Source organism: Botrytis sinoallii (assembly GCF_014898435.1).
Source record: "Botrytis sinoallii strain Bc 23 chromosome Unknown BSIN_009, whole genome shotgun sequence".
Lineage (NCBI taxonomy): Eukaryota > Fungi > Ascomycota > Leotiomycetes > Helotiales > Sclerotiniaceae > Botrytis > Botrytis sinoallii.
The window spans coordinates 1,814,139-1,835,866 of NW_024066036.1; the positions used below are offsets into that span (position 1 = coordinate 1,814,139).

The 21,728-nt window shown below is 43.7% G+C and overlaps 2 protein-coding genes across 2 annotated transcripts; both read left to right on the top strand.

Annotated features, from left to right (window-relative positions):
* Positions 1-1,796: 1,796 nt before the first annotated feature.
* Positions 1,797-7,462, top strand: EAF02_006072 (uncharacterized protein; the record flags this gene model as incomplete). The annotated part of the gene is made up of 2 exons (XM_038902120.1): positions 1,797-7,356; positions 7,410-7,462. The coding sequence occupies 2 exons, from the start codon at positions 1,797-1,799 to the stop codon at positions 7,460-7,462; spliced, it is 5,613 nt and encodes a 1,870-aa protein (XP_038758337.1).
* Positions 7,463-17,471: 10,009 nt separating this feature from the next.
* EAF02_006073 (uncharacterized protein) lies at positions 17,472-21,728 on the top strand (the record flags this gene model as incomplete). Its single annotated transcript, XM_038902121.1, has 3 exons — positions 17,472-17,716; positions 17,770-20,627; positions 20,674-21,728. 3 exons carry the CDS (start codon positions 17,472-17,474, stop codon positions 21,726-21,728), a joined length of 4,158 nt encoding a protein of 1,385 aa, XP_038758338.1.

Consider the following 21,728-nt stretch of genomic DNA (forward strand, 5'->3'; position numbering starts at 1 on the left):
AAATTTTGGGGGTTGGGAATACCACCGTGCTAGCTACTTATTACTTGGTTGGGGTCGATAGTCTGTGTGAAGTATTTGATATGTTTATTGATTGTGCCCCTCATTTTCATGGGAGTTTGGGGTAATATTTTGAGGTAGGAAACTATGTTTTTGTACTTCCTCGGATTCTTGCATTGGATGTGCTGACTGGATTGGACTGTATGGACTGTATGGATTGTATCGAGGTGGCGAGAGAGTCTTGTCACAACCCGATATATGATGCTTGTATGCCATTGGAAGGTTTGAGGTAATTGATGTTGTGATAGGGTTGTGATAGGGTTGTGATAGGGTTGTGATAGCGTTTGAAGATTTCATTTGGGATCATTTTGGTTTAGTTTGAAGAGATTGAAGGGATTGAAGGGGTTGAATTGAGAGTTATGGTTTGGTGGGAATAGCTAGTGAAATACCTAGGAGTATCTAGGTATAGTAATAAACTGTCGACTAAGTAGAGACGGAAGTATAAAATGACGATCAAAGAAGCTTCATCCGCTTCAACACGAGCCAAATGATATGCCTTTGGGCACCGTTTCTCACTGCTTTGGGTTGAGTGAATTTCTAAAGTTATTATGATATTGTGATTGTGATGATTGTGATTGTATTGTGGCTATTCACGGGGATCCATACCTACCCAATTAATTGTATTTATTCATCGAATTACTACAAACTTCTAGTAAGAAATGTCAAAGCTCTATCAAGAAAAATACGTTCCAGGTCGTAGCTTCGATATATACCTAGGTACCCCTTCGATAGAGAGAAGAGAAAGGCGGTAACCTAGGAGGAATAAAAAATCATCATGGACTCGTAAACTTGGGTACCTCTTGTAACTCTTGTAACCCTTCCCTTCCTGCCTCTCTTTCCCTTACACCTTACCTACCCATCACTTTCGACCTCGGAATCCCTTCTTCCTCACTCCTCGAATTCCAATACGTACTCGGTCGCATTCGCAATCACAATCACAATCACAATCACAATCACAATCGCAATCGCAATCGCAATCGCAATCAAAATATCTCAAACACATCTCTCCCCTTGGCCTTATATTTGAACCATCCCAGGATACCTACGACCTACCTTGGCCTGGTCTTCCGAAGATACCTACCAATCTATCTGTCTTCAGCTTGTACCATACACAACTACCATCTATCCATCCCATCAATTCATGGTAAACATCCCGATAGAATTGATCAATCATCAAAAGTCCAGAGTACGACTGTGACAGCTTCAACTTTCAATTGGTTAAGAGAAATCCTTCATACCCAAATTTAATCGCTGACAACTAATTTTTCATTGGATCAGAACGTATCAAACAATCCAAGCTGCATAAACAAAAATCGCCAACGCACAACTTCCCTTCCATCCAGCCTATTTCGAAAAGATCAACCCCCAATTATCTCCATAATAATAGAGCTTCAAATCAACTCTTAATTATCCTCCTCGGTGCCTCAATAATATCCCGCAGAGGGTTTATTGGTTTCTTGGGCGCTTCAATCTTCGCATTCTCTCTTTTTCCCCCCTTCTTTTTACCTCTTAATTCGGGTCACAACTGCAAAAGGGAAAAGCCTCAGCTGCATCCTTGGGGGCTGAGGACCAAGCATTCGTTACCAGCATTCGAAAGGATAACTCGATTCATCTTTTTTTCTCCAATTTTCTTACCGGCATTTCTTGTACATTACACAAACCACTCGATACCCCCCATTCCATACTTACCGCTGATGCATCCCTCCGTTCGTCTATTCGAATTGTGAGGAGTTATCATAATGGGTGTCGAATCGAGGAAATCAAGAGCTCCCCCTCTACCTGCGCCAACGGAAACAAGTACTGCGGATAGTGACGCCGAGAACGAAAACGAGACGACGGAACTTGGGTCAAGAGTAACGGAGAAGAGTGCATACACAATACCTGATGACGGTGCTCCAGTCACCATCGCTACCCGAAAGAAGAAGAAGCACGATAGTTTAAGTAGTTTATCAAACAACAAGTCTCAAACTTCATTGTTGATTGAGTATTTTGAAGGTGGGAAAGAAGATAGAAGTCGAAGGCCATCGGTTCGTGTCAAAGTTACACCATCATCGAAACACCGAAGCAAGTCAGCTCACGACCACATTCAGATTACGGAATCCAGAAAAGGTTCTCGAAGGCCATCATATACCCAGCGCATCTCCTTATCGGACGTCAACAAGGAAAATCACAAATCTGCGCCAGAAGACGAAGCCAGCATGAGCTCCTTTAGATCTATGACTGAAGAATCCAACGTCACTTCCAGGAGTGGTGGGAGACCGATCGAAGTTGAGATAATGAGACATGGAAGTCCGCTGATACCCACAGAGTTAGGATCGAAGAGTGTTTTGTATAATGCTTCAGAAATATCATCAATGCCTGCCGATAGTTTCCTCGATGGACATACCAGATCTCCCGAGCGAAGACGTAGCCGAAGTTTGACAAGAGACGAACCTTTGGTTGCTGAAGCGGCTAGCGGCCTGGCTCCTAGTGCTGTATCGGAGAAATCAAGAACGCCATCGCGTCGAAGAAGCCGAAGTCTTAGTAGAGAACGAATTGTGGCACAAAAAGCCATGTCAAAGGTTCGAGGTGATAGATCAGAACACCGAAGAAAACAACGAAGAAGTCGAAGTCGAAGTGTTAGTGGTGAGAAGCTTACAGAAGGGATCAAGTCACCACGAAGAAGATCAAGTCGAAGCCAAGCCGAAGAATCTTTAATGTCCGGCGCCGATTCGGGTCTTCTAGATTCCCAAATCAGTCGCAATTCTGACAGACTTTCCGTTCGATCTGGAGCTTCCAAAAATTCTTCCATCAACAATCCCAAGTTGCTGGAGACTGTTGAAGATGCCATCCGTCGTCTGATCTTACCCGAATTATCAGCATTGAAGAGAGAGTCAAGTAAGCGTACAGAGCGTCGAAGTTCCGTCGGAAGTGGTATATCCAGCATATCAGGAGGGCCAAAGGTGACACTTAATGATGGAGAGGTGATTTCGGGGAAGAGTCGAAGAGACCAGGTGAGGGATTCGGACTCACCACGAAGTTTCGACCGAGGCGAATCGGAAGAAACTGTTGTGCATAATGAAAAGGTGAAAAAGAAGAAGAGTCGAGGTCTCGAAACCGCTGCGTTAGGCGCCGGGGTTGGTGCCTTGACAGCAGCTGCTCTACAGAAACATCAATCACAAGAATCGGTGATGGATGAAAAGAAAGAACGACGACGCAGGAGAAAAAATCACAGTCGTGGCAACAGCTTAGGGGGTGAGCTTTCACCTACAGAAGAGAGAGATAGTCTTAGTCTGGCGCCTCCTATGCCACTAATGAGCGCGATCAATGCCTCCGATATTACCAGAACCTCGATCTTATCAGCCGAGTCTGAAAGACCTCACTCCGCTAGCTCACAGCGTGTGACGCCTGTTCAAGAGGTCACTGCCCGAAAAGACGTCACTTCGCCAGCTTCTCGAACACCAAATCGAACACCGGTCAATCTGCAGCACGGCTTGGGTACTCAGCATTCCAACTTTTCTCGTGGAAATCTCAGTCTTCACAGTCAAAACAGCGAACAGCAGCTACGTGAACAGGAATATGAATTGGATGAAAATGGAAGAAAAGTACCCATGCGGGAATTCTACGATCCCGATCTCGACGATTCAATGGTTTCAGAGGAACACAACGGAGGTCACTCCAATACAGTTAAAGCTGGTCTTGCTGGTGCTGCCGCTGGTGCTGGTTTGGCAGCAATTCATCATCACAATGAACAAGATACCCCCGACGATGAAGATTCAGAACTTCTTGAGGCCGAGCCACAACATCCTTATTACCAAAACACCCAGGAAGTACCTCCTCCACTCAGATACGTTCCTTACGGCCATGAAAGACGTGGTCTGAGTCCAATCCAGAGTGTCTCAGGCTATACCGAAAACGAAGACGGGCCACTTCAAGATCAGCGAGACTCCAGATTGACTCAGAGCACCGCGTCATACTCCTCATTGGCAAAGACTGCTCAGCACAACCAGTCCATGAAGTCACTTGAGTCCTCTGATAATATTCACAATCGTCATGACTTTTCGGAAGTTCGAACCGGTGGACTGTCCGATTCAGAGCTTACCCAAGATGGGGATGTTCAATACTGGGAAGAACAGCATCAGGAGAATGACCGAAATCGCGATTTTGACTCGGAATTGAGCCTTGAAAACAAGCGATTGACCAACTTTACCGACGATAGCTTTGATACTCGAGATGTCTCAACTGGTCAGAATATTCAAGGTGTTGGTGGGAAACCAAATTTCGTCAATACACCTATCGGAGTCGAATCGCATGTGGCTTCATTGGTTAATGCTTCTGAAGTCACCACCGCTACTAACTCATACCCCGGAAGCAGTAGCCAAGTTAATCGCAAGGCTTCATACGATTCTTTCGACGATGATTCTGAAAGAAACTTTACAAGCCGTGGCGACAGCCCCGCCAAGTCACAGAGCCCTACGAAGTATGATAAGGAGTACGATATCGATGAGAATGGAAGAAAGGTTGAGATGTCCAAGTCAAATACCAAGGAGAAGCTTGGAGCTGGCGCGCTGGGAGCTGCAGCTGCAGCACTATTGGCCAAGGCCCGTGAACGAATGAGCAACAATAATGATGCAGATAATCTCAAGTATGAGGAACGCAAAGAAGACACTGGAGCGCCATTACAGAAGTCTTTCAAGGATCGTACATCAGATGGCCAGAAACTTTCTTCTCCTCGCCACAGTATTGACAACCTTAGCGAGATCAGCCAAATGACTGATCAACCTAAGATGTCTGCAAGTGGTCTTCCAGATATGCATGACCCAATGCCTGAGATTGGTTATGGCGATGATGCATCAGAAGTTACAACAAACCCATCCATCATTCAAGGGCCAATTGGCGGTACACAACAAGGAAGTCGTGATCACTGGCCGAATCAAGTTACTCCACCACAAGCTAAGCGAACACAGAGCTCTGACTCTGCATCTGCTCTTCATGAAGCAGAAGCTGCATTGATTGATGCCGCTACTGGCGCAGGAGTTTCTGCTGCTTTGGCTGGCCACAGCAGAGAGGTCAGTGGTGAGCATGAGGATGAGTGGGGAAGAACTTCTGGAGAAAGAAAGCGTGATACCCTCATTACAAATCCATATGAAGATACGAGTCCAATTGCTGCTCTTGGTAATGGTACCGGCCTTGATCGAGAACTTTTGAATCAAGCGGGTTTCCAAAATGCTAATCGAGCATACAATGAGAAGCTCTATGCTGGTAGTCCAAACGGCTTACACAAGGATGAGGGATACATCTCATCAGCTCCCAATGCTCGTTCTGCGGGCGGTCAGACTCCAGAACAACATGTCAATAAAGGAAAGGGAGTGGACTTCATGGATCATGAACTCGGAAATGCAACAGATGCATTGAGCGGTGACCAATTCCATCCTGGTCACTCTCGACATCTCAGTGGTATGTCGCAAGGAATGGGATCTCCATTATATGATAGTTCAACTGGCAACGGTATTGATCGCATCCAATCCAAGGATATCGTTGCTTTGATGGATCATCTCACTGTTCGTGATGCTCAACGTAGCGCACGCGATACAGAAATTCTTGTCACTCTTGTTCGAGCTGCTGCTGAGATGAGAAATTCTTTTGAGGATATGAAGAGATTGCTTGCCGATACTGAAGATGTCATTATCACGGAAGTACAAGGTAACACCGAAAAGTCGGTTCAAAAAGTCATCAATGGGCCACGACCTCTACCACAAAGTGCACCTCGCTCAATCAGATCCGCCGAGCTGTATGAAGATCTCCCTACGAAGCGAAGAAATGTGTTCCGCCGAGCTTTGAAAGGTCTAAGCAAGAGAAGTACAAATGATCTTGGGAAGATTGAAGATATGCTTGTTCAATTACTTGGGGATGTTGAAGGTCTCAAGGTTGCTCAAGGTCTTCAGAATGGTACTTTGGATTATGATGATTTCCCCGAAGGACGCTCTGAACAAGATCGTGGCTATGTACCTGAGGGCAATGCCGGTACTTCCACTGCAAGCCATGGAAGTCAATCTGGACCCCTTTCCATTCAACCCTCCCAATCTCGCAACACAAACCGAGGGTTTGATGGACGTAAATTTTCGGATCATCGAATTAGTACAGTACCTGAAGATGATGAGGAGGATGAAGATGAGGATGAGCTCAGTCCACACGAGCAGGAAATTCTTAACAACCAATTCGAGAATGATGCAGATGTTCTCACACCTACTCGTGAGACTTTCCGTGAACGTGGAGAGTCTCTACCATTGGACACACCCCCTCAACAATACAAGGCATCTGGCTCTTTGAGCAACGACAATACTCCTCGGACTGAGACGGATAAGAACAAGAAACACAAGTCAAGTAGTTCTTCTGGTTGGATTCCTAAGGTATCTCGATGGTCTGAGACTACCGCATCAACTGTGTTTAAGGGTTTCCGAAATAGTGGTCGTAAGAGTGGTAGCAAGGAGCCTGAACATTACAATTCACCTCCATCAAGATCGGATTCCGGACTTGGCACATATCAAACCGAACAAGAACAAACTGATCAAGATCGAGAGCGAGATTATGATCATGATAAGTTCATTGAGCCTACACGTGTTGAATCACCTGCCACCCCCAGATCTGTTAGATCACTCGCTAGATCTGATGATAAATTACACTCTGGCTTTTCTTCAGAACAACTTCATCAGCAATTTTTGAATGAGGAGATTCCTCTCAGTCTTCTACCTGGTGTCTTGCCAGGTGTCGAAGATCCAAAATATAAAGCTCATCGAAATTCTTTGAACCTTCAACATCCACAACCTCGTCAAGGTCCAACCCACCGTTACCAAACTCATCTCGAATCACAAGCTCAAAACTTTGATCAACCTCCACCAATGTCCCCTTCGTCCATCAATTGGGGCTCATCAACTAGCATCAATCGTTTACCACCTAATGCAAACCATCGTTATAGTCAAGCAACAACTAACACCGAAGGAAGACTCTCACCCATTTCCGATGGTGGATATTCAGATCGTTCTGCTTCAGGTCAAGCTCCTGCCAGACCTCCCAAGGAACCAATAGTGCCTGAGAAACCACTCAACATTCGCAACAAATCTGCAAAGCCAAGCCCTTTGAGTAATGAACATTTGCAAGACGATAATGGGGATGCCAATCCTCAATCTGCTTCTAGAAGATTGAGCGGTGCTTTGGGTGTTCCAACGAGAAAACCTACTGGTCCAAGAAGTATGAGTGTGACTAGTAAGAGTGGGGAATTGAGTAGGGATGAGACGGTTATTAGAAGAAATGTTAAGAGAAGTATGTGTTACAATCCGATGTTATTTGGGTTTTATATGCTAATTAATTCATAGATACATTTGGTAGTATTGCCAGCAATCATAGTGGAGAATCAGAAACTTTTTAAGTAAATCAAAGGATTGGGCGGGTGTTGCGAGCGATGTGTTAGCGAATTACTTAGAATACCCCCCGTTACAATAACAGGAACAAAACAAAATAACAACAATACGAAATAATAATACTTTTGCGAATATTTGGATTTGGTTGAATGGACTGGATGAGGGCTCGGGATGGAGGAATGGATTTCTTACGGGGTGGGGTGATGAGAGGACGAGGAATATGGATGGAGGTCATGATGATGGTGATGGGAGAAGGGATGCTCTGATGATTTGTTGGGCTTGCGAATTTCGCCCTCAATGGATATGATATGAATTGGGATTTCATGCTATGAAAGGGAGAGATATGATGACATTATGATGAAAATGGATGGATACCTCTCGGTTTTTTTTTGGTTTCTTGCTCTTTACTTTTTCCCGAAATAGTGTATGTGTGTGGTGCCTATGCTTCTTGTGTTTAGCTTTTGGGAGAGGAGATTTAATATGGAGGGATGGAAGTTTGAGTGGGAGTGGGAGGGTTGATTGGGAGAGTGGAAGGGAGGGAGAGAGATCTCAGTAGGATAGATGGGAGAATGGAGATGAGGAATTTGATGGAGTGGATATGAATGAATGGGGGGGGGGGTGGATCGGTGTGGATGAGCTGGGTTGAGCTGCGCTCAATTGCATACATACATACATATTTATAGATGTGAAATGATATGAATTGAAAAGGGTGATTATCATCGGTGTTGTTATTGCTTTTATTTGTTGTGTGTTTTTGTGGGTGAGAGTGAGTGACTGAGAGTGAGGGTTTGAGGATGCGTATGAGATTGAGAGTGAGATTGAGAGTGAGATTGAGAGTGAGGTTGAGATGAAGTATTCTTTTTACATTCGAAAAGTAGAAAGCTCTACGATATTTTGATTTCTAGGATAGTTGGTTCTTATATCAAATTTTGTGGGATGTTTGTTATTTATTTAGACCCTATTTATCTGGATATTTGTTATGGATATGTGTGTGTGTAAATCTGTGTTTTGGGCGTGGGGATGTATTATATTATATTATATTATATTATATTGTTTCCGCTGGGGTTTAGGTTTAGGTTTGGTGTTAGAGAGGGGAGATGAGGGGAGATGAGAGGAGATGGGAGATGGAATGTTGATGACTGGGAAGTTATAAGTACCTAGGTAGGATGTGCTGGGTTGGGCGAGGAGGGGTGGGAATGGAGAGGCGGGAAAGGAGAGGCGGGAAAGGAGATGGGAAGCGAGAGATGGGATGCTTGAGATGGGAAGCTTGAGATGGGAAGATGAATGGGATAATTGGGCTGAGAATTTGAGCTTGAGAGGAATAGATAGGCGAGGGGATTGAGGGGGTACATGCATAAAGAGATGGAGATGATTGAGAGGATTGAGGGGGTGGACGGATGGATGGGTACCAATACCAGGAATGAGATGAGATTGGGATGGAGAGGATATGCTTATGGTAGAAGGATAATTTGATGTAATTGTTAGTTATTGTTTTGTTTTGGTATGTTGTGATATGTTGGGAATAGATGAGAGAGGTATGTGGAAGTAAATATTAAAAATTAAATATAAAAAATTAAGATTAAGATTAAGAATAAGATTCATATACTTTTCTTTATATTTCTATTTATCTATAACTTTTTTTTATTAAGATTTCTTTGAGTTTTTCGATGATCATGATTATGATATGTATACCCTCCCTATCCCTTCCGTCCTATAGCTCTCAAATCTCTTTAATCTTTCATTCACACGTCTTTAACCACATACCCTGTTCAAAAATGCCCCGTCAGATACTCATCACCGCCTTCAATATCTAATATCAGCAGTGTACATACCGAATTCCAAAACCGTCGCGCGGAAAATGAGTAATACCCGCCGCATCTGCGATTTCGTTTGGGAACTTCAGAGAGGGGGGTTGTAGAGATGGGTAGATGAGATGGGTAGATGAGATGGGTAGATGAGATGGGTAGATGAGATGGATATATTGTAGAGGGTGATTGGTTGAGGTGAGGTGAGTATGTGAAGGAGAATGAAATTGAAGAGGCGAGAATGGTATTAGAACTAAAGCTGGAGCTAGATGAGGATGAGCATATAAAGCTAGATGTGAAGGTTTGGAAAAGAGGACGTGGCGATCTGGAGATGAGGGGGTGAGTTATTGAAAGAGTGGATGTAGGTTAGGGAAAGTAATGCTAATATTACATGATGTATGCAGAATGCTGATAATGATATACAACCTTTTCGATTATCCCTCTTCTCTACTTTCTGCCTATTGATACATTTTCCTTCTCTGTTTTCTCTCTCTTTTCTCTTTTTTGTTTGGTAGATCGAGTAGATATGTCATTTTCAAATTCAAGTTTTTTCTCCTCTTCTCCCATTTTCAAATTCTTACTATTTCCACCATCCACACCACCTCTCCGTTCCACCTCTCCGTTCCACCTCCCCAATCCATCATGTCCCTGACCACCTCCCGAACCCATCATCTCCCTAAGCACCTCACCATCGCATTCAAACCCCCAAAAACTCCATATGCCACTCTACTTTCATTTTCATTCTCAAATTCAATTCCTCGAGCTTTTGTCCATCTCATTTCCATCTCTATTCCAACTCCCGCTTCTCATTCCCTTCCCATCCATATCGCTCAGTTCATAACAGTATTCATACCATCCATCAAATTCATCACTAAAAACTCTACATCGAATGAGAAAATCAATAACTTTATTATCTCCTCATATTCAAGACCTCAATCATATCAAAAGCAATCATTTCATCTCTCTTTCTTTTCAAACCTAATTCGCCAAACCGGAACAGATATCATTTTTCAATTTTTTTCAAAACAACGATCCGATTATTCACAAAGCATGACGCGCTGCAAACAAGTATTATCTTGCATAAAGCCAATAGAGCTTAGGAGTTTCCGGGGTACCTTAGCTTCTGATTCATGGAGTGTTACTGGGAGGTGGGGTAGGTACAATGTAATGTAACGGGGTGTGGGGTTATTTCGCTATCTCATTATGCTATTTTATATGTTCTTCTATAACATGCGGGAGATATACAATGGAGTTTTCATGAATGGAAATCTGGAGTCAATATGTGATAATTCTGCATGCTCTGGTTGCGGAGATGGAGAACTAGGAATCTGAAGAATGACATATAAAATTGGGGAGACAGACTACTATAAAATCCACTTCATATCTCCTCGGATCATATACTTCTGTACCGGTCCAAGATTCACGCAACTCTGGTGGGATAAGAAGGTACTGTTATTCATTCCTCTCATCCAATTTAATATATACTGCAAGACAGAAGGCAGGTTGTTATTAGAGACATAAGATCGATCTGTTATGCATATTATTATCATGAAAGACAAAGGCCACAACAGCATGGGCACTAGAAGGTGTAGGCATATCTAACAAATCTCAATAAAATACATTGTAACTGCCCCTTGAGCTTAATGAAGGGAGAAAGAATTGAGGATTTGTAAACCTAATTTCTGTGAACACGGGATGAATGGAATTATTGTATGTGTAATTATAAGACTCACTTGAGCATCTGAGTTAAGAAGGGAAGGCAGGAAGATGAAGGGGGAATTTCTTCAAGGTGGATCAGGGATTGCAAGTTGGGAGGTTGGCTCGAAGACAGGTAGTTTTGCAGCGATGAGAGATCGTGCTTGAGCTGGAAAACTGCATGGGGTGTAGCAGTGGCAATTGAGGGAAATGAAGGAGTTCCAGGACTATCGACGTGGAGAGGAGAACGGAGGCAAATTGACCTCGGAGGAAATGATTGGAGGGCCTTCGAGACCTGAAAGTTTGATTGAACACCTAGACTGTGGTAATGAGAGGAGCTTAGTAGCTATTGTAATTTGCAAGACAATTTATTTGCCTTTGTGAAGTAGGACTACGTAAACGAGGTTTACAGATCCAAAGATTCAAGGGTATCAGGTCTCGACCCTGCGTTCCAAAATTCTGATAACTTCGTCTACAAAACTCAACGATGTTTGGTGGAATCTGATGAACAGCTGGCACATGCTGATGTGTATGTGTGACAGTGACGAGATACTTTTCAGTACATGCATCTGAGTATCCAGTTCATTCACTTCAACCAACTCATTTGTACCACCGGGTATCCTTCAATGTACTCCGTAACTTGTCAATTTTGTATCCTAGAATTTAACTTTTGTGCTTCCAAAACCTCTACCTATGATTTCTCTTGAGCTCATACCAGTACGTGGCTTACTGAATACTCCGTAAAAATGTATAGTCTGGTATGGTCGTTGTATTGGACAAGTACCTAGGTGTTTCCCTCGACAAATTCACCCACGGACTTACCCTCAACCCGCAAGAAATCTCCGAGCGAGACAATGGTGGTGAATGTGACGTTGAATCCTCGAATTGAGGCTCGAAGAACTAGGGTACTTTAATCTAAATACTAATAGTCTTTCGGAGGCGGTTGGTCGGAAAGTGCTATATTGAGGGTAAAAAAAGTAATTCATTCTCGTTCGGAGGAACTTCCCTCTTAATATCTTTCAACTGTAGATACTACCACAGAATTCTTCAGGACAAAAACATACAGATACAGTACAATGCAGCAGGTACAAAATAATAGTGTGGATGCCAAAAAAGGTATTGGTGGATGTATTGCATGGCAACCGCTTTCCCCTAATGCCGAGGTGGAGAAATATGCATTTGCATGGGGCGAACGAACGGGAGTTGGGAGTTATCGTGCTGCACGGACACGGTTACTCAAACGGTTATCCTCAATTTCGGAGGACCCGCTGGTTGGTGTACACATATAACGAAGGCAAGGGAGGAAGAAATGGTTCCCTGCTATGGTAAGTCGCTTTTGATGAGAGAAGGCAAGAGATTCCGAGGTTGTATTATATGGTCTGTCTTGTTTCTGATAATTTGAACGATTTATTGAAGAAAGTCCTTGAAGATCTATCCATGGAGGTAATGGACATTGAGGAAAGTGATACAAGATGAAGACATGTACCAATATATGAATGCGTGTCCTTGTAACGCTATTCAAATCACCCGGCAGTTTTGGCGATATTCAAATGGACGAAGTCTGGATGCAGAGGCCAGGAGAATGGAACGAGGTGATTTGGTGGATGAAAGACATTCTTCCTGATGTTTCATCCATTCTTTCATGCTCGGGAATTTTCTCCCGAGGCCAGGAAACTCAAGAAAGAAGAAAAGGGATCCTTAACCAACCACTCAGTAATCCCTTCTCGGATCCTTCCCTCGTGTCGATCGATTATTGGGGCAAGAAGACAAAAATCAAGATCTCTGTACCTCAAGCCAAGGACCAATTCGAATTCGTGAAGCTAGGAGGCTAGATGAAAAGAAAGCGCGACAGAAGCAATTGAGATCCATCATCCGTGTTGTATGTCCATTGGTTCGTACGGGTAGCGAATGAAAGGAGGATAAGTTTCAAGCATAAGATTGCATTGTCGGTGCACAGTAATGCATGTGGAAAATCTGGTATGTGTGATATACATCTTGAGAAGTTTTGATAACGATCATTGATAGCAAGTAAGCAAGAACCTTGCACGTGCCTTGGCAGTTGTCACATGGATGGATCATGGATGGTATTGTTAGAAATTATAGAGTTCATCATGTCAATCTACATCGTAGGGATTTCATGAAACCTTGTCCTAGACTTTAGTGCTAAATGTTAGTTATAAAAGAGATGAACAAAGTTCCAAATTGTTGGTGCTTAAACCATCCAAGAGCTATTCAAGAACACCAAGGTGTGTTTCATGTTTATGTTTTCCTAATCTCAAGCTTCTTATTTGTCCAGATACCATACAAACCATGGCTGCAATGCCCACCTCGAGATTGCCATCAATCGATATACCAACACTCTGCACTCCACTCTTAATGCACCCCGGGGAATCGCATGTTTTAAGCATACCTACAGGATGTGATGCCCAACATATCACACCATCACTATGCAGTACCTAAAGTTGCACGGCCGGGGAAAAAGATTTTCTTGTGCCTGTCGTGCTCTGTGCTGCATGCAGTGATGGAAGTGTGACGTGGAATACGTAGGTACTTCCAAGATGCATATCCCGAGCCTGTGCCTAGGGCTCAGTAAATTATTTCCTTAAATTATCTCCTAAGGGTATAATCAAATCTAATTTTGTTTACTCCGTAGATGGAACAATTCAACCTCACTTGGAAAAGTTTGGTAACACCGTTACTAGGTGGATGTTAGAAGGAAAGACATGTACGGAGTATTATTAACCTAGGGGACTAAGAGAGATGTAGACAAGTCTCGAGCTCTTCAGGCTTCTCGAATCGAAATTATTGAGGTTGGCGGTCATCTATCGAGATTCATGACTCCACCTATTGTCTTTGTCTTCGAAATATACGGAGTAGCTTGCGAAAAACTTGGTTAGATATATTGATGCGATCCAACTGCCCGGGTCTGATGAAATGACGATAGGGGATTGAAAGGGAGATAGCCGGTCACCCTCGGGAATCCCGATGCCCCACGAGTTTGTTATTTGAACCGAGTAATTATTACCCTGGAGCTTGTATGTATGTATGTAGTCGTAAAGTTCATTGTCAAGAAAGACAGGAGAGCTAGAATTTCGAATTCTCAAGTCTCGGGCCCGTCATGGTTCATTATATCATACCTGTGTCGCCAAAAAGTACACAACTCCGAAGCTAAATGCACATACCACAAGATGATAAACTACATGAGGACTAAGCTGGTTTTCTTAGCAGCGGAGTTGCATACGTTCTGGCAAGCACGGGTCCATGGAGAGTGGAAGTCTCCGAGTCTTATCCGTTAGATGCGAAACTTTTGATGCTTTGGTAGCGAATAAACTACCTTTAGAGCAATTCTAAACTATCCGGGACGGGCCACTAGAGATGAAAGGTATAACTCCGTACTAAACCAAGACCTATTCGTATTAGACTGGAGAGACAATTTTATGTGAAGACCATTTGCTTTTATGATGCTGGGCTTGGTAAGTTATAATTGTGATCAGCATATTAACCGGGTTTTCACTCCCAACATGTCTTTGGTATGTGATATTGGGTTGAAGAACTTTTGATGTACTGGTAAGGTTAGGTTATTTTTTTAGCTTGTAAATGTTGATGCTACACTTACACTGTACATATGAGATACATTAAATGTATTCGATGGACGAGTTAAAGGGAGAGACAATGTATGAGTACCGGCATGGACAGAGTGGCAGAGTGGTAAAGAGACGATTGACTGGTAGATTTACAGAATCCTGGCTGGAAGTCCAACGGTTGGAAATTGCCAACTCAACCAATGGGATGGATATTGAGCTTACGATGAGATTTGTACTCGAACAATACTCTCAGTGAACCTTGTCGACGGATGGTCTCCGAAAGCCTGTAAAGGTTGTGACTCTGAGGGTTGTATACATGATAATTGGCTTGCGTTGGTGAGACGGTAGATATGAATTTGCCAGGTATGGGATTATTCTTATTGATCATCAACCAATGGATGAAGTATTGAAAGATTTGCAGCTTGATGAGTTTGGTACCCTCATCAATTGACTTCCAGTTCGTATTGTTCTTGAATTGTGAAGCCGAGTATCTTCCAAGATTCTTCCCTTTGTATTCGAGATGGTGTGAATTTCACTTTGGAGTACTCGGTAGAAATGTCATGAACTCCTAGGTGATGTGTATCGTAACTACCACCAATTCGTATCGCAATTTCCTTAGAGTTTTTGCCCATCTCTTTTCGTGATATGACATACCCAGTGACAGATCCCCGATGCTCACCAAGCTTGAAATAAAAATAAATAATACAACTTTTAAGTGGAAATCAGAATGGAGTCGTTAATTACCTACCTCTGGACAGACGAGATGGTGATCAAAGCATCAAAGCGACGCAGCGAGTACTCAGTCTCCGTACCGGTATATCGATTACTGTCTGTACCCAACACCCAGTGGCAAATCATAGCCAGATAAATATGAGATGCCTTTAAATAGGTAATAACATGGGAATCTTATACTCGTTCAAGCCAACCGTCTAGCTAGTACTGGGTTCTAGATGCTCTTGACATTATGGAAACGTGAACGGAAGACGGGAGACTAGACGTAGTCGCAAGATATGCTCCGTATTCTCTCCCACCACACAGACAGATCTTGCATTTTCTCAGGGCAAGGGCAAGTTCACACTCGAGAAGGCGTATCATTTGAACCCGGGTTCTATTACACCTCCGTTTAAATAATCTTTTCTGCAGTTCTGCCCGGAAAAAGAAAAGAAAAGAGAAAGGAAATGCAGCAAAAGAAAGAGACCAAGAACATGGCATCTATAATTTCCAATTGGTTGTAACGATTAAAATTCCGTGCAAATGATGTTCAAGCCCCTGACTGGACGCCTCACCAAAGTATCCACTTCAATTTCCTCAATATGAAATCCCCGCCACTATCCCATGCATATTCTACTAAACCATATCAATCCATAGTCTGATCCAGCTTCTCATCTTGACTTGCAGTTTTATATCGAAATCCTTGCATGATACTTTGATCCCATCAAACCTTTCAAGAACCAATCCTAGCTAGTCAGTCAATCAGGGGACGCAAGAGTCAAGACCATTAACCTCAGTCGAGTTGAAGGGTCCCTTCAGATTGGCCCTGGGTTAACTTTCTTGCCTATGGAGCTCCGAAACTTCCACGAAAGTATGTGCCTTGACGACTGCTGCTACCCATGGAATGAATATCCACATGGCATGTCCATATCCATATCCATATCCATAACTGAAGCGTAGGGTATAGTCCGTGTGTTCTTGAATCTCGTGGATCTTCACTTCCTTTACTTTCCTTCTTGCTTGTATATACAATATTTGAGATTCGATTCAAACCGATGCGGCAGTATCGTTAGGTTTCTATTGCTCCGACTCTCGTGTATTTGCCTGGTTTCAGAGTGGGACAACTCCAATTGGACTGGAGGAAAAGAACACAACCTGAAAGGTAGAAGCAGAAGATTTTCCATCATCGTTACATATTTCCTTTTGACGTCGCGCAACCAGATATACGGTGAGTACTTCTCGTACCTTTGTACCATCCCGCAGCCATACTACCAATCCGAGCTCTCGAAACAAGATGTCTGAGAAGATGCAGTGGTAGTTTGGAAAACATGCGATTGCCATGAAGCAATGCTAATTGATGTCTTTCTCCAGCAACGGAACTCCAGAGTCACCCAGAAATTCAACGTCGCCCCTCATTACTCTCACCTTTTTTTGTCTCAAGCCCAAAAACCTGGCGTACCTCAAACATTTGAGGCTGAAGTATATTCGACATGAACTACTAGTCATAAAAATTCTGTCATAAGCAGTGAAGCAAGGAAACTACGGGACGGAACCAACTGTTATGGAATGACTGCCTGATCAACATATTGCAACAGATATATACACGCATGTTGATCGATGTCTTAAAAAGGTATGCGCCGAGGATTTGTCCATTTGGTATATGGGAGTTAGAAGATTTATTCGTTGGGTCAACTTTATCTTCCAATCCATACTAATGGGTCGTTTTCAATTTAGTATCATTATTTGGAAACAATTACACTTTTCTTTGCTTTTTTTCCATTTCATAAGGGTATTCACTTAAGCAAGCTGAGTTCGGGCACATTTAGAGCAGTTCTCAAGAATCGTCCCATTTAAAGCTTCATATAGCCTCGAAACAAGGTATCCTGGACCTGGTCAAACTTCACGTCTAATTGATTATATTTTATCAAAGCGACCCCCTTACAATTTGAAAACTACGCGTCTCGAAACTATCTCAATTATCCCCACAAGGATCTCAAGTTTCCCCATACTCCATACAAAGCTTATAGCATCTTGTGAATATACCCAAGGATTACCCGAGCTTTGATTAAGTCAAGTGAATATTGGAAAACACGCCATTGAAAAAGAATCAGTTTTCTTAATGCAGTAATTCACTAGATTCAAAGGTGGTTCATGGATGTCCAAGTTTGATCGAAATCTTGTTCTTTTCTCCTTCCCAAGAATAGACAAACGCATCGTCAATCATGATGAGGGACAATGGATGGGAAACTGAGGATGAGTTTGCGGTATCAGCTCAATATCACCTCCCTCCTCCAACAGATACACCTTACAGGACACCAGCGCCATCCATTCGCTCAAATCGATCAAACCGCTCAAGACGTTCTTCGAGACAAAAATCGGTATCTCCAGGACCATCATCCTCGCCACCACCGCTACCTCAAGGAGAGAAGCGTATGAGTTGTTCTCTTGACGTAACCAATGATGAAACGTAAGAAGCAAAATGATCTTCCGTGCTAAGTTGAATACTGATAGGATAAACAGGATTTCTATTCTCGACCCAAGACGATTTACACCAACTTTACACGCTAATTTGGTTGCTGAAATTTTAACCTTACGTAGGGACCAGGAAGAGAAAATCAGAACGATTGAGAGCTTGGAAGAAGCACTTCATGATACTCGAGGAGAACATGAATCTTTACAAGATCGTCTTGCAGACACGTCAAAGGAAAGCCATTCTTTGAAGCGTCAACTGGCTTTATTAGAAGGTGGAACCTCATCGGCTTTATCTGAATTAGCAAAGGAGCGAGATGAAGCAGTCGAAACTACTTCAGAGATGCGCCGTCGATTGGAGACCGTTCAGAAGAAACTCAAAAGCCGAGATGAAGAAGTGGATCGCGTACAAAATCTTTGGGCAAACGACAAGGACAATTGGGATGAAGAGAGGAGAAAGCTGGAAGTAAAGATTCATGTTTCTGAAAACAGACTCAAGACAGTCTTGGAAGAGGTCGCCGCCTATGAAGCCAGTCGTTCAAAGAACCAACCACAAGGAACCAACTCAGAAGATAAAGATACTGGAAACGAGAGTGATGGTGGTAGTGTTCGAACAATGAGTTTAACCAACAGTTTGCGATTCTCGATGCTCAATGGACCGAATGGATATGGGGTCACTAAAGGGAATGGTCTGAGCCTTGCCGATGAATTGGATCTTGACGAAAGCGAGACTGATTATGACGGTGGACGTGACAGTCTCATGTCATCTCCAGAAAAGCATCACCGAACTCAAAGTCGTGAAAGTATCTTATTCCGCACTCACCGTAGGAACCAAAGCGGCGACAGTATGAAACGACCTGGAAGCATTACCAGAGGTAAATCATTACTCAACCAAACCGTTCTCGAGAGGTTAGAAGGAGGTATCTCAGAGGATGATGAGGCTGCACCTAAACCAACATTTCAATACGTCGACACTGGCATCCAGTACTCTCCTCCACCATCCCCAAAACTTTCGCCAGTAATTGAGATAGTTTCTGTTATTGAGCCAACAGCGCTACCTGAGCTAGAAATTTCTCACAAATTTGAGGAACAGCCTTCAACTGAGGTATCGAGTAAAGACTGGGAGGTTGGAGCGAATCAGCGAAGAAAGCGTGTGTATACAAATCCTCCTTTGGTTATTGAGCCTCCTAAGAGTTCTCCTATGATATCTGCGGCATCACAGACTGTGGACGAACCACCCAGCCCCCCACGAACACCAGTTTCTCCAACACGAGCACCACCACCACCTTCCCAATTCATGCCTGTTAAAGAGGAGAATAAGATGACATCTACGTCCACACAAACAGAAGCTGAAACCGAAACCCGCGACACATCACCAACTTCCCCAAAACGTATCCCACCACAGATACCCATTCCATTAATTCAATTACACCCGCCTTCCTCAGCTCCAGCGACACCTCGTGAGTCTTTGTTGCCGCAATTCTCGAAAGATGTAGGCTGTCAAGTTTCAATTTCAGCACCCATTTCAACAAGATCGATGGCTGTACAAACGGAAGAGATCAGGGTCGCTCAACGCTTGAATAATCTTCCAGCTCATCTTCACCCATCTATCATATCGTCTGGCCCTCCATCACCCGATTTGAAACCCGATGGTCTTCAGTACTCGCCAATTCCAGATACACTCCCTCCCAAGAATCCCCGTCGCCAAAGCAGTCAACGCAGTATAACAACGCTCCCATCATCGCCACCTGTAATGGAGACACGAGATGCTTATCCAGGCAATAATGACGATGGGCCTCTGGCAAAGGACAGAGGACAGATTAGAAGACCTCATCGCATCAGCAGTCTCTTCGCAGGCTTTGATGGTGCAAGTTCTGATGAGGTTGATGAGTTTGATGATGGTGATGTTAGCGATAATGACTTCAGAACCGCACTTTCCGCTCCAAGCGCAACAAAGAAGGAAGTCGAGAAAATGTCACAAGTTCCAAGATCATTTCCACAAAAGACGGCAATTCGTAATATTTTATCTATCAAGGTTCCTTCCAATTTAGACAATGAAGCAGATGATCAATTCGATGAAGAAATATTGGAACTGCCGCCTAGGACGTCCGCCAAAGCCGCTCGGACTCTTGGTCATCCTTTACCGATCACTTCAATGGCTAAGTCAGCTCAATTGCATCGTTCAGCTCTTATTCAAAGTGGTGTGAATGCTCACCGTCCCCGACCCGGTAGCTCTGGAGCGTCCGAAGAGGTTGCACCCCCATTTCCGATACCTACTAGAGCGAGCTCTCGCAGACCTGGAAATGCTGCTAGCGCACCCAGCGATGGCAATAGAAATAGAAGTCCTAGCCACGGCCGAGGATCAAAGCCTATAAGAGCCGGTAGTATTAATAGAGCTGGTAGTCTTAGGAAAGTTCGATCCGCTGCTGCTATCACAAGGGGTAGGCGTGCTCCACGACGTTCTGAAAGCAGATCACCGCCCATGTCACCAACTCTAGATCCTGAGAGTCCTGGCTTGCCACCACTCCCCAATAACGATATCACCACGCCGCGGTTTTCCAGGGATAATGGCAGCGGTCGTTATAGAATGCATAGACAGCAATTATCGACCACAAACACCGCGTTCACTACGAACACTGCTGGATCATCGGTTATTACTGATACCCAAAGTGCCAATCAAGCTACGTCTGTAGTAGATGCTATTGCCCAAACAATGGTTGGAGAGTGGATGTTCAAATACGTTAGAAGACGCAAGTCCTTCGGAATGTCTGATCAAGATGGGGACAATGCTACTAACGGCGCTCGTCACAAACGATGGGTTTGGCTCGCGCCTTACGAGCGTGCTGTCATGTGGAGCAGTAAACAGCCCACGTCTGGACCTGCACTGTTGGGTAAAACTGGAAGGAAATGTAAGTTTAAAAATATTCAGTTCTCTAATCATACTAACTTTCATAGTAACAATTCAATCCGTGTTGGATGTCAAAGATGACAATGCACCACCAAAGGGATCCGGAGGAGTCTTTGATCGTTCAATACTAATCCTTACACCAGCACGTGCCCTCAAGTTCACTGCTATTTCACGAGAACGACACTATGTCTGGCTTACCGCTCTATCATTCCTCGCACATTCGTCACAGGCTGTACCCGATGTTATCACACCCCATCCTGCCCAAACCTTGTCTGCAAAAGCTTCCCCATTACCCGACTACCAGAAGCCCGGTCGTATGCAGAAAACTCACAAGATTCGAGACTCGATCAAGGTTGCCAAGGGGAAAAATGCTTTCAATCGTACTGGCCCCGCATCAAATTATTCATCTTCTCAACAAACCGACACAAACACGAGCGTTCGTGACAATGAATCATTTCATACGAATTCACACTCGGTACTCTCTGATCCTGCAGAGGCACCCTTCGTACCCCGTTTTTCCGAAAGAGGAATGGGTGGTCATGGCAGGAAGCGTAGTAATACTGGCTCACATATACCACCTCCTCTTTCTTTCAGAGGTTTCAGTGCTGGTCATGTACCTACCAATAGCACTGCGGGTATGAGTGATAGAACAACAGGCTCCTCCGAGAACCAAAGTTCTTATTCTCAGCCTTCTTCGGTGACAGGATACAATGGACCTAGTAGCCGCTCATCTGTTCGCACTTCTGATGCCAGTGCACGCCCAGGAGCTGTTGTAAATAACTTCTTCGATGCAGTAGGAACGATGCGGATGGAAGCTTTTATTTCTCCACTGGGTGTTACGAGATTTGATGATTTTCCCGACGAACAAGACGAAATGGATATGATCAGTTTGCAGCGTCGACGCAGCAGAGATGGAAGCAGAAGAAATAGAAACAAAGAATCTTTTGGTGTTAGTCGAGGTGGTTTTGGTGGGAGAGCAATTGAAGATTGGTACAGCGGAAGTAGAACTGCTGGAGAAGAAGAATATGGCCATCATGAGTTGGAAGAAAGATCGGAAAGACATGGAAGAAACTCTAGAGAGGATCCTTTCAGCAATTTTTAA